Source organism: Sinohyriopsis cumingii, chromosome 11 (assembly GCF_028554795.1).
Source record: "Sinohyriopsis cumingii isolate HCF-2022 chromosome 11, ASM2855479v2, whole genome shotgun sequence".
NCBI lineage: Eukaryota > Metazoa > Mollusca > Bivalvia > Unionida > Unionidae > Sinohyriopsis > Sinohyriopsis cumingii.
Window position 1 is genome coordinate 65,861,099 of NC_142971.1, and position 15,074 is coordinate 65,876,172.

General features: G+C 34.1%; 1 protein-coding gene across 1 annotated transcript in view; it reads right to left on the reverse strand.

Moving 5' to 3' along the window:
* Positions 1 to 2,012: 2,012 nt before the first annotated feature.
* Positions 2,013 to 15,074, reverse strand: part of LOC149788601 (histone acetyltransferase KAT2A-like) — an 81,594-nt gene continuing 68,532 nt past the window's right edge. The window contains exons 15-17 of the mRNA XM_089974659.1: positions 14,815 to 14,881; positions 13,570 to 13,654; positions 2,013 to 10,844 (exon numbers count right to left, since the gene is read on the reverse strand). Coding sequence (XP_089830785.1) covers positions 10,651 to 10,844; positions 13,570 to 13,654; positions 14,815 to 14,881 — 346 coding nt within the window. The 3' untranslated portion in view covers positions 2,013 to 10,650. The remainder of the gene's footprint in view (positions 10,845 to 13,569; positions 13,655 to 14,814; positions 14,882 to 15,074) is intronic.

The following is a 15,074-nucleotide window of genomic DNA, read 5'->3' on the forward strand; positions in this document are numbered from 1 at the left end:
AAATCAATAGTTGTTAACCAATGTTTATAGTGCAATTTTAGCCTTGAAAAGATCTAATTTACCTTCTATATCTTCATTAACAACTGCGCCTCTCCGTTGGCCTAAATGTTTTGAGTATCCGCCTCGGATGCGGGTGATGGCGGATATGAACCCCGGCCGAGTCATACCAAGGACTTGTAACAATGGTACTAGCAACTGCCTTGCTTGGCGCTCAGCATTAAGAGGCTAGTGTTTGGACTGGTCGGCATGGTGTTAGGATAATGTGACTGGGTGGGACATGATGCTCCAGTGCTAAACGTCACTATAAACTGAAACACTGCAGACATCGTAGCAATATGACTAGAACATTTTTAACGTTACGTTAAAAAACCAAATCACACACACACGCACACACAAACAGGTAATGTATTACTTTAAATGGTTATATTTCCCCTTTTGATGTGCAATTAGTATGATACGACTGGATACTCCTGAATCGGTACGATGAGAAAATTCTTAAAGTAATATGCATTCAGTCGTTAGTTTACTTCCATCGTTTCATTTTGTTATACAATGCACTTTTCCTAATACCCATTTCCGTCGTTATTTCGATTCTACCTGTCAATGATGCCACTTAATGCAAGTATCAGTTTCGAATTTTTATGTCTGTTGTTACCATTTTTCTAAGAATTTAAATAATTTTCTTATTCGTTGGATCTATTTAGTTCATAGCACCCTGTAACACGCCAATAATATTGACCAATTCACGATCAATTCAATCATTTGTTTTTGCTTTAGATAGTTCAAGCTCTGGTGTAGCTGTTGCTAAATTCGGTATAAGAAACTTATTTTATTCTTTTGATTCTATCGCTCAAGTATTCATTTTATATCTTAAGTTTTACATATAGTTCTTATAATTAAATATTTAAGATTTAGTTTTTCTTTGAACATCATCCTTTGCTTTGTTTAACTCTGTTTAATCATTCATTTCTTTATCTCTGCAATTTATTAGTTTTAGTTTTTATGTTATTGGTAATGACAGTAAATTTCGTGTCACAATTACTCATTATTTCCTAAATTCTTGATCGTTCTTTTGTATGTCACTATCTTGACCTCTCTGTTCCAACTGCGTGCTTAAGGTGTGATCATATTCCACAGATTTTTATTAAAATTCTCTTTGTTACTCCCCAATTTTTCTTTTTCACTATTTATCATCTGCTTCATAGGTTAAAATATTGTTGAATGTTAAGCATTGCATTTGATCTTTCCCTTCCGATTGCGAAGGCTTGTATATCATTAAATAAGGCCATGAATATTTGTCTGAAACAGATTAGAACTTCTAAATTGATTTTCCCCTGTCGTCAGCAATCGGGTTTTTTAGTTCTGCAATTGTTAGTACTATCATTGCCACTGTTAATTAACTGACGGCTTATTGTCAACGTCTTCCATGTACGATTTGATATATTTAACTTCTAAAGTTTTTGTATTATCTCGTGAACTCGCTTTTGTACAAGATATTTTATTAGCTACATTACATGCCTCATACCAGATCTGGTAGATTCATTCCTCGGTTATTGTTGACGTTTCAATTACTGTAAATTGTTTGACCTTGTTCAGTATTGTTTCATCTGCTTGTGTCTCAATGTTTAGAGGAAAGAAGAAACTGATATCTAAAAGATACTTTTCAAATTAGTATATATGGAATCTATTTAGTTTACATGGAAAACATACAATAAAGGCATGATGTGAAAATCTGGTATTCTTGTATCTCCATCTTTGATGCTGAAACTAAGTCTATTGATTGTATCCTTTTCGTAATTGCTGGCGATTTCCGTTAGCATAATCAGCATGTAACTGGCAAAGTCTCAAACAAACACGAGCAATAGCCTTTGAAGTAAAATGTATTGTTATAGATATAATCGAGGAAAGTGTATACATTGTGGGGTTTCTTAAACTCGCAAACTGTATCGGATTGTAAAGAAGCTTGCATAGTTAGCTGGCTAATGAATCACAATCAGCACAAACTCATTCACTTAGAAAACCAGTATTAAATATATTATCAAGTAAATAACTATTACATTAGTGATAAAACACATAATATAGATATACATAACAGTGTAAAAGAAATTTTAGCAAAATAAAAATGTGTAACTCTTAAACAGGATGACTATAACAGCAGTTATAGCTGGAGGAAAAATAGCACATGGTATATGTGATAAAGATAAAACCTATGAAGACAGAATTATATAAAATATGCATTGAAAAGTACCAGGAAAAAAAACAAGTGGAATTTAGTGGGACAGATCTAAGACACTTTTTACAAGAATTAAAGATTATGAGAACAATGTTTGCAGACTCAGTACTTTTAAACCTGGACATTCCTTTTCTCTTTTCTGCTCATAAAGATAATGACAACCAGCATAGCTTATAAACTACCATATAAGTAAAGTATACCTAGAAAAATCAAGGCAACAAAACCTGAATGATTTCTACCAGTACTCTTATGATTAATTAAAGTACTATATTCACTGCACTTATAGTGGGAGGTAAACTTTATGTTGTTTACAGGTTTTTGTATATACAAAAGAAGGATTGTATTCAAGGTTGCCTTTGTATCAAACAATTAATAAAGATGGTTTGAAAATCGGTGTTACCTTGTCGAAGGCACATACTGTTATTATTTTTCGCCCAATAAATAATTAATAGTCGACGTACTGAAAATATATATACATATAGCATTCACTTCGGGAGGTTTAATTTTTGTAGTGGTTATTTCATAATATTGAATTCGGTTTACCCATTGCTACAGGCGTGAAGTGCTTATAGGAGAAACCTAATTATTACACCTTCGCGGATCAATAAGATATATTATTGCTTTATCCCAGTGACATCTATTGGAGTTCATGAATTGCCTCCTTCAGTATACAATGTCAACTAACCCATAGCGAGTAACAGCGATGCATTGTACATCGGCCGAAAATAATTCATACTTTGTAAGATTAACACAGAAAGTGTGACATTGTACCAAAGAGAAGACATTACAGATGTATTTGTACAGACACGGACCGGCATTGCAAAATTGTTTATTTATGAGTTAATTTCAGTATTGTGCTCGCTTGTCTCAATCATGTAGGAACAGTGTTCAAATTTGAACAACTTGGTTTTGATTGGATGCGGTGGCTTGCCGCAGCATTAAATGAAATCACAGACCCGAACCACAAAAATATTTGATCGATCCGCCAAGGTGTAGACAAGATAAATATATCCGAACCTTGACAAGCGAAGATGGTGCGAAGGTTGTTTTTATAATTATAATCACGTACAGTAGTGATCATGAAATGATTTAAGGCCTGACAAAGCCAATTCAGGTGCTAGTATGCGCAGCATACATCAATGCATTCGTACTTATAAGTGTTTCATGTACTACACAGCTGAGTCGTTGTTTTTAGCTGTTTTTGTGAAAGTGAGTCGAAATACTCGCTGTGGTTCTGTTGAACCCGCTCGCTGCTGTCGATGGTGACATTGTCTAGGAGGACGGTTTTGATTTACTCGCAGCGAAGGACCAGTGAAAATAAATTATTTACTTTGATCATATTTGTTTAGAAATTGATCACCGTTGGTGATAAGACATACATTATTCATATTTTTTAAATAATATAACTATTGGTTATTCGTATTTGTATATATATTCTATACATGTATCATCCATGGTGAAAAATGCATACATCAATTTTTTTTATAATTTCCAACACGATTTATTCTTGTTTTATTGCTCGTTGAAGTGTCATATTCGTTTTCGAGTTCATTTGTTCTTCTGTAAATTGTGTCTATTCCTTCAGCCACCACACACATGAATGCCTGCCATGATTGATCATCCATAGAATCAAAGATATCCACTCTCTTCCCCAAAAGGACATGAAGTAACGAGTCAATGTCCTGACATAAAAACCAGTGTGTGAGTCTAGTATGTCTATTGCATCTATTATTTTTTTCAAACATAGAATTACGTTCATCGTTTAGGGCTTGGCAGTATAGTAACATATGCTTGGCTCTGTCTGGAGTTGGTCTTTTGCAGAGTTTACAATTATATTCAATGCATAGTCATGAAGGTTGCAAAGTAAAACACACATACCATAAATTGATGAAGATAGCAAGGTCGTGTCACCCACAAGTAAAACACAAGGGATACTTAAAGTACGAAATTGTATTCCAGATTTTGTTGACTCCATTAAGGATATTAGGTCATTTATCATGACTAAGAATAGCCATGCTGAAAGCATTCTTCCTTGTCCTACCCCTTGATTGACGGAGTATTGTTTTGAATGATGGCCGTTGAGCAGAACAAGGGCCCTAACTTCTCGAAAAGAATTTCTAATCAATCTCCACAGTTTTCCTTTAACTCTGAGATAAAATAGCTTATAAAAGAGGACATCATGCCATACCGTATTAAAGGCCTTTGTATTGTCCAGGAATGCAGCAACATTTTTGAGTTATCTTCTAAATAATGGGCTATTCCCTCTTTTATAAAAGAGGTTGCAGTGATGCCACTGCATTTGCTTCGAAACCTCTGTCGTAATTGGTGAGGGAAATTTATCCTTTCACTAAAAAGAGTTAGCCTCTTCAACAATATTTTTTCAAATACTTTTATAAAAAATGGGAGCAATTAAGACATTATTATAGCTAATCATATCTAGTCTTTTTTCCACCTTTGAATATAGATATAACATTTACAGGTTTGAATTAGTCAGGATACGTTTCCAAGGAGGTGATGCGATTGTACACTTTGCACAAAATGAAACTAATCGATTGACAGGCAAGAATTAAATGCTCTGCAGAAAGTGCTTATAGGAAAAACCTAATTACCTTGCGTTCTCTGCCTATTTATTTTTACCACAAATTCTGGTCCATATTCCGAGTAAATTCTCATTCTTTTATTGTAATATGAGGTTAATTTTTATTTACTAGGGCAGTCTAAAGATGCAGAGTTATGTGAAATGGTATTATTCTCCTATACTTTTGATACAATTATTTTGTAGATTTAATGCTTGTGCACTGAATGTTAAGTTTAAAGAGAGTCGGATGTACTTCATATACAGCCATGCTATCAGACTGACACTAATCTGTTTGAAGTTAGCCATTTTTATAACTGTGGAGACAGACTGAATATAATAACATATTACATGCATTGAATGATGAATAATGTTCGAACCCAAATGATCCCGATTATTCTTGTTGGACACAGGATTCATATACGAAGACATCTTCGCTAGACAAGTCCAGATACGTTAAAGCTATCTACACCATGGCGGATCAATAACATATATTAATGCTTTATCCCAGTGACATCAAATGGAATGCATGTTTTGCCTCCTTTAGCATGTAATGCTAACTAACTCATAACAGGTAATGGGTGCACTGTAGATCAGCCGAAAATGGTGGAGCTAATTGATACTTTGTAAGATTAACATAGAAAGTGTGACAATGTACCAGAGAAGGCATTACAGATGTATGTGTACATACATGGACCGGCATTACAAAATTGTTTATTTATGAGTTAATTTCAGTTTCATGCTAGCCTTGTCTCAATCACGTAGGTACAGTGTTCAAATTAGAATAACTTTGATTGGATGCGGTGGCTTGCCGCTGCATCCAATAAAATTCACAGACCCAAAGCACTAAAATATCTGACTGATCCGCCAAGGTGTAGATAAGGTAAACATTTTTTAACCTTGGCAAGGAAAGATGGTAAGAAGGTTGCTTTTATAATTATAATCACGCACAGTAGTGATAATGAAATGATTTAATGCCTGACAAAGCCAATTCAAGTGCACATATTCGCAGCATACATCAATGCATTCGTACTTATAAGTGTTTCATGTACTACACAGCTCAGTTGTTATGTTTTTAGCTGTTTTTGTGACAGTGAGTTGAAGAACTCGCTGTGGTTCTGACAAAGACAACACAATATCTTAACACATGAGGGAGAGAACTCATTGTGAACAAAATATATAACAGATTCAGAGAGGGAAAAAAAAATTCAAATTATTTACATTCAACTAGAACGATCTAAATGGATTATCACATTGGCTCTCATTTGGAACACTTGCGAATTTACATGATACAAATGAAATGGGTCTAATTCCCTAATATAATGAAAATCATAATATCAGATATCGTTTTCGAGTTCATTTGTTCTTCTGTAAATTGTGTCTATTCCTTCAGCCACCACACATATGAATGCCTGCAATGACTGATCATCCAAAGAATCAAAGATGTCCACTCTCTTGTCCAAAAGGATATAAAGTAATGAGTCATTGTCCTGACATAAAAGCCAGTGTGAGTCTAGAATGTCTATTGCATCTATTATTTTTTCAAACAAAGTATTACATTCATCGTTTAGGGCCTGGCAGTATAGTAACATATGCTAGGCTCTGTCTGCAGTCAATCTTTTGCAGAGGATACAGTTATAATCATTTTCTGTTGAAACTGAACATTGTTAAATAGGGAATGTTAGCGAAAATCCAAGTTTTATTAGGAAAACATTTACCAAGCTTCCAGACAGCAAGTGGTTGAAGATTAGTATAGACACCTGAATAATGTAAAAGTTCAGGTCTATGAAGCACAGAATTTACAAAAGATGAGGAATTATGACAAAGATAACAGCATTTTTCTTTTTGTTGTTTTATTGGTTACAATGTTTTATTTGATTGCAATTTGTTTTGAATAAGTTACGGTGTTGAGGGAGGACATTATGAGATTGATGAATACATGTTAAACCTTTCACAATCACAACACCTAAACAAAACAATACCTAAACAAAATGAAATTTGTTTCTGTAATAGAAAATATTTAGTGGAGTGAGTGGAGAGTAATAAATAAATAAATGTTCATTAGAATTTTCTAATTAAAAATAGTCAAAAAATACATAAAAAGTGGAAATACTTATGAAAAGAGAATCTGTAAGAATATCTGATTATAAGGCTAATTATTAACATTCTCACTAGTAGCCTTAAAAACCTGAAACATATTTATTAAATTGTTCCACTGACCCAACCTTTCACTTTTGAATTTTAAGCCATCAACTTGAAAACATATTAGAAAGATGATTGATATTTTAAATACCAATCAACATCCTCCTTAACAATGAGTTCATTCTTTCCTGAACAAAGTTGCTTGTTTTTCCCTACTTAGTCTGGACATATGGTTATGGTCTAGACCTAATGAATAAACAATTCACAATATAAGGACTCAGTGGAACACCCTGTCTCACACACCATGATATAACCTCCCTGAAAAATTTAACAAAAATCTTAATAAGACTGTTTCTGCCACCATCACCACCACCATCAGAAACATTATACTGATGTCTTATCTGAGAACTAATAATGACTCTTATATGGATTCCTATCTACTATACTTTTCCATTAATTAATCCAGATGACAAATGTAAAGTGCTAAATGCAGGCTACACAAGTCTTAATAATTAGAAATGAGCTGCAAATATTAAATCTAAGTCATGTCTCAAGTTCACTGAAAATTTCCTCCTATTTTCACATGACTAAAGTGTTTATTCATTTAGCTTTGTTAATTTTTGTTTTTCCAGTTTGTAGGAAACAGAGAGATGAAAGCAGTTTTAGCTCTCTTTAGGACAAGTATATATATTAAACTTTCTCCAAACAATTAAGGAAACATTTTACAATGACCAACAAACCTGTGCTCCATATAGAACAAAGAATGCATTTACTTCCAATAATGAATAAATTTAATTTTATCAAGGAATCTTGTGAGAATGTAAATTTTATAGTAAATTATGTTTCTCCAAAAACACTTACCCAATCATATTAGGAAGTACTTATGCTACCTCCAGAATCCAGCCCTTCCACTGACTTTAAAAGTTTATATATATATTTTGTATCGACAAAAGGAAGCAGCTTACCAATTACCTCCCACTAGATGGTACAACATGTACCATATATCATCACTTTTGACTTGAGCACTGTCTGAAACAAAATGTTTGAATTGTGGAGAGGGATGGGATGGATTTAGAGTAATATGATTGCATAAGTATTTTTGGAGAAATATAATTGACTATAAAATTTCCTTTCTCCATCAAATACATTACCCAATCACATTCAATCTCTATCTGAAAGCACTGTGTATGTTCAAAAGAACTCTCTACTTTTAAGTGTAAATAACTCCTAACAATTGCTAGCACAACCAAATACAAGTGAGCAAAGGACAACCAAGTGGATTCCCACACTTGATTTATAATTACAAAGACAAGGTTTTCCTTGGGTGGATCCAGCACTAACTGACAGGTCCAACCTGAGGATCAGTTGTTTCAGGAGGTCTGGTGACTGTCTGGGCAGCAACCATGGGACCACAAAATTCAACTCCATATTGTACAAGGCCATATCACGCAAATAGAGAGGAAGAAGTGGACTGGGCAAGCCAAATGACTTATTCCATTATATCTTTTAATTGAGACAATGCACTGAAAGGAAAGGCTCGTAGAATAGCTCATATTTCATGAGAGCCAAATATTTCATCAGACATACCTTTTCCTGTGAGAGATCCGAGTACGATGACTGTATGACTCCATAATACTTGTGGGGTTATGACCTGTTTCCCTGGATTTAGTGGGAACAAGCCTTCCTCTGGTGTCCAGATTGGATGGACTTCATGAACTTCAGATAAATATGAACAACATATAATGGGTTCTGTAACCCTGCTTTTCTTTAAGGATAGATGAATAAGATGGGCCAAAAATTATTTTCTAGCTGCCAGTAGACAGAGATGAAACACTGTTGTCTCATGAAAACGACAGAACTATCTGAATGATACTGTAGGAATTCTGGATCCATGGACAGTTTAAGGAGCTCACTCTCTATGCCAATCAAAAGCAACCAGGAAGCATATCTTGAATGTTAGTTGCTTCAGTCGGACAGTGGACAAAGATTTAAACTGAGCCGATTTTTACTTCTGGTTGCAGGGCTTCCAACAGAATTCCTGACACTCTCCATTTTCTGTTCTGTAGATCATTATCTACTTTTCTAGTGGACAGAAAACTGAATAAATCTGAGACTCTCAGCATAATAATAAAAAACTGTCCCATATGCCCAACTTTGTTGCCCATATTAAGTCTGGGTGAGGAGCTGGCCCTGTACCTATTGGATTGCCTAGATTTGTATGATGAAACTTTATTGTATTTGCTCATTGACAGTCTTGTTGACAACGATTTATGAATCATATTTATCACCCTCCATCTAGAGCTCTGTTGGCATTCATCTGCAATATGTCCTGCACATAATGCAATTTATCAGGTGGAGGGGGAGGCATTCCTGCATCCTCAGCTACACTAAATAATGAGTCAGAGGGAGTGTATCAACCTAAAATATCTTGATTGCTAGATCTGAACTGAGTCCTTCATTCCTTGCCCTTCAACTATTTTTGAAGAGCATCTGTCCAAAAAGATCATACCTTACAGGTTTGGACAATGAACATTTAGCACAAGCAATGCTGGATTTGTGATTGTCTCCTGCCATATTAAATGCCTGCATTTTTAACATTAATAGCCATGTTATCGCAGACTATCTGAAAATATTAAGAAAACATAAAGTATAAATAGAATGGGAGATTATGGTTACTGAATTTCAAAATATGAATGTACATTTCCATTGATGTCCTCAATCAACAACATTCTGCATTAAGATAAAGAAAACAGCTACCGAATGAATTTAGTAAGGATAGAAAATATTGATAATTAAATAAATACTGATAATATTACAAAGATATCAGAATAAGAGATAATATGTACAAATAGGCAAAGCTGTGAACAAGAACAGTTGTATTGTAGTACTAGTTAGCTCTAAAATGCCATTACCATTGTAAACATGTCATATAAAGTGGTAAAAACTTTGCACAAAATATCTGAAATTTCAGCAAAGTACATAAAAATATAGTAGTATGATCAACTTAATGTACCACGACAAAATGCTGATTGATGACTAACAGAAAATAAAAAAAAACAGAAAACCACGGATGCTCTGATGCCTGTTGACAGGAAAAGTTAAAATTGATGATATCTGGCACATGGAGTGCCACCTAGTAAGAATTGATAATATCTGGCACATGGAGTGCCACCTAGTAAGAATTGATAATATCTGGTACATGGAGTGCCACCTAGTAAGAATTGATGATATCTGGTACATTGAGTGCCACCTAGTAAGAATTGATGATATCTGGTACATGGAGTGCCACCAAGTAAGAACTGATGATATCTGGTAAATGGAGTGCCACCTAGTAAGAATTACCTCTCTTTGAATAAAATATATATAGACTTTTTAAGCTTGGGAGGGCTGGTTGCTTTAGGTAGAAGTTATTCCATGCCATTGTTGTGACTGAGTAATGTATTTGATGGAGAACATTATTTCTGCTTGGTGAACATTCTATGACAAGTGTGTTATACATTTGCTTCCACATATGAATGCACATGAAACTCTGGGATAGTAGTACTACATGAACTACAGCAGTATTTGCAAACACATGAACTTTCACTGAACTTGTGTGGAGAGAGAACAGCAGCTTGGTCTGTGGAACACTAACATCTACAGATTCATTTGCAGAGTGTTTGGTATTGTGAATCAGATGGAAGAAAAGATCATTTTTCGGTTATTTATCTAGAAGACCAGCCTCTCTACATTTAGTTTGTACAAATCTTTCAATAGTGTTTGCACATCTGTAATAATCAGTTTCAGGCTTGTTGTAAGCTCTGCAGTTCGTGATTATCCTATTCATATCTGCAATGAACAGTCTCTTGTGAACATAATATCTGTTCTTCAGCCTTTCTGTCATTGTCTTCAGATCTGCAACAAAAGTAACAAATATGTTTGTGCATAAGTCAAAGAAACAGGATTTATGATTACTGTGTCATTATTCAAGCCCATGTCAAAAGCATGCATCTATTACAATAATTATCTATCCATCAGAATGACTTCAACGCATTTTATACATTGAGTCTTCCTCAGCTCTGACAAGGGAGTTAACCAAGTTTTTGACAAGAGAGTTAACTTTTTGTTAACTACTTCATAGTTGCACTAAAAGCTCAATTTTCCAGCTGTTTACTTCGTATCTGCAACAAGATCACCTTATTTTTGACAAAATTGAAGAGGAGGTAGAGAACCAATTATGATTCACTTAATAGTTTAAATAATTACTTGTATGAATGTTGTAATAAAATACTGCCAAAACACTCCTCTATATGAAAACAGTAAATTTATTACTCTTATTATAACCCATGGCAAGCTATACCAACTGAACAAGTGACACCCAGAATACCCCTCAATAGTACTCAAATTACCCTTATTATAACCCATGGCAAATGATATCAACTATACAAGTGACACCCAGAATACTCCTCAATAGTACTCAAATTACTCTTATTATAACCCATGGCTAACGATACCAACTGAACAAGTGACACCCAGAATACACCTCAACAGTACTCAAATTACTCTTATTATAACCCATGGCAAACTATACCAACTGAACAAGTGACACCCAGAATACTCCTCAATAGTACTCAAATTACTCTTATTATAACCCATGGCAAATGATATCAACTATACAAGTGACACCCAGAATACTCCTCAAAAGTACTCAAATTACTCTTACTATAACCCAAGGCAAACGATACCAACTGAACAAGTGACACCCAGAATACACCTCAACCTTACTCAAATTACTCTTATTATAACCCATGGCAAACTATACCAACTGAACAAGTGACACCCAGAATACTCCTCAATAGTACTCAAATTACTCTTATTATAACCCATGGCAAATGATATCAACTATACAAGTGACACCCAGAATACTCCTCAATAGTACTCAAATTACTCTTATTATAACCCATGGCAAACGATACCAACTATACAAGTGACACCAAGAATACTCCTCAACAGTACTCAAATTACTCTTATTATAACCCATGGCAAACTATACCAACTATACAAGTAACACCCAGAATATTCTTCAACAGTACTCAAATTACTCTTATTACAGCCCAAGGCAAACTATACCAACTGTACAAGTGACACCCAGAATACTCTTCAACAGTACTCAAATTACTCTTATTATAACCCAAGGCAAACTATACCAACTGTACAAGTGACACCCAGAATATTCCTCAACAGTACTTAAATTACTCTTATTATAACCCAAGGCAAACTATACCAACTGTACAAGTGACACCCAGAATACTCCTCAACAGTCTCAAATTACTCTTATTATAACCCATGCAATAGATACCAACAATACAAGTGACACTCAGAATACTCCTCAACAGTACTCAAATTACTCTTATTACAACCCATGGCAAACTATACCAACTATACAAGTGACACCCAGAATACTCCTCAATGTGAGAACTGTACACATATTGCTCAGATTACAGCTCACTGCTAAATATACCAACCATACAGGTGGCATACTTAGGTAAATGGTTAGAGAAGCTTAATCTCTGGCAAGAAATGTTGATGTTCCCTAAAAACGAGATTATGATACACCCATAAACAACCTTCTTGTACATACACCTTATTTATGAACAACACCAATAAGCCTTTCACTGTTATTTCAAGGGTCTGTTTATAAGGATGTGGAGGTGATGTTCACAACACAAGGGAACTGTACATGATGATCCAAACAGATGAATGGTGTAAGATACTATATACAAATATCCACAATCAATTCATAATACAGTTCTAACAAAGTAACGAGTCTTGTGAGTGAGACCACTATATCATGAGGAATAGCAAGCCAGAGAACTGAAGGTATTCAATAGAGTCAAATCACATTAGAAATGGTTCTTATCTACCAAGAACTAAAATCAAGTGAAATAAACAAGAAAGCAATAACATAGATAAAATTTTGTTACACCGAGGTACACAGTGGGAGGTATTATAGTGAGGGAAGCATAAAAGTGAGAGGGAGTATGGTATGGGATGACTTAAAAGTATTATGGTTTTATGAACAAATGCAGCAATAAGTTCAATTCAAGAATTTATCAAAGTCAATAAATCCTGAGATAAAAATTATTATACTTACAGGCAAATTTTTAGGGTTGAATGATTGTGAATACACTTAACCTTGCTACTGAATTCTACAGCATTTCAAATTAAGCTGAATGAATGTTCATTTGGATACACACTGCTGGCTATTGAATTCTACATTATTTAAAATTGGACTAAATGAATGTTCATTTGGATACACATAGCTGGCTATTGAATTCTACATTATTTTAAATTGGGCTGAATGAATTTGAATTTTTCTACATAAAGCTGGCTATTGAATTCTACATTATTCAAAATTGGGCTGAATGAATGTTCATTTGGATACACATTGCTGGCTATTGAATTCTACATTATTTAAAATGAATGAACGTGAATTTGGATACAAGTACTTTGCTACTGAATTCAACTTTGTTTCAAATTGGGGTGTGGGTAAATTATATTTTGTACAACACAAGAAAATGAAGGGAAATAAAGCTTTTTTGATGGAGAAGACACCTTTTTAGTAACATTAACTGCTTACCCATTGGAAACCGAATATGGTCATAATAATCAGGTGCTTCGGACTTATCCACAGGCTTTAGAAATGGCCAGGCACTTGAATGGGTCTGAAAGAATCATACATTTTTAATATTTTCTAAAACATCAGACTATGACTTAATAATAATGAATTAGAAAAAGAACAATGGGTAAGGATTGTCTATATGATATCAGAAATAATTTCAAGATACAGGTTAATTGATATTAGAACTGGTCATCAGAAGAATTTGATTTCATAAATACAGTATTTTACCACTTATGGAAGTTACATCATACACATTAATAAGATATGCACTGCAACTCCATTAAGGTACAACTGGAATATCCTTGACATCAAGTGATATGACTCTGACTCTCTTAAATAGATGTAGTTGTATCAATAGTGAGATACAACTGTAACATCCTTGGTTCAAGTGATATGACTCTGGCTCTTTTAAATAGACAGACATGGTTGTATCAACAGTGATACTTCAAAAACTGCTACATGTTTAGAGGATGACAATCCAGCCTAATAAACAATGAATGGATTCTCTTTAATTGAAATAGGTCCTGAATATAATACTTGATATTTTAACTATGATATACAGGCTCTTTTTTATTTTTAGTGTTATTCTTGGGACTTTTTATGGAAAAGATTGAAAAATAAAAATCACTTGTTTCAACAGCTTCCAGATGTTGCATTAGTGATGACATGCTGAGCTGTTGTGACATCAATCAAGTTTTTATGATGTAGAATAAAATAAAATCTGGGCTACAGGGTAGTTTTAAATGGCTACTATTTACATACAAAGTTTTTAAAGCATGTGAAAAGGCATAGGACATTCTGACTGCCATACAGTATTCTCAATATTGCTCTAGAACATAGATTACAGCAAAAAGAGGAAATTCACATTAATAATACAAATTGAGTGCTGTGTATGTCATTCTATTATATGAATTAATTTTATAAATTTCAGGTGTTTAGCATAAACCAAAACTTCTTCATGAAACATGACCATGAATTAAACCGAAGTAAATACATTGCAAACAACTTTTTACTTTTACATAATATGCAACAAATAAAAATATCAATGTCAACTAGACAATGTAAACATAATTTTTATGGTGCCATTCCTCTGTACATGGATCCAGATTAATGAAAAGGAAATATGTGAATTATTTCTCTGTCAACAATTAAAACTTGTGTAAATTCCCACATTAAGTGACCTTACAAACATTTCCACTTTACCTTGACTTGGTTAAGTATAACTTTGAGGGTGTTGTATAGCTGATCTGGGTCAATCACTGTCTCTTTCCTGATAAAATACAGAATTAGAACACATGTATACATCTAAAAAAAATTGACATGACACTATGTTTTGGCTACAGCAGACTTTACTCAAAACTGTACATGTCTGTAATATTATGTCATAATATCTTTCATGGAGGCAGAACAACAAAGAAGGGTTGTTTACTTACAAAAGGCTGTACTCCTTTATACACAAGAAA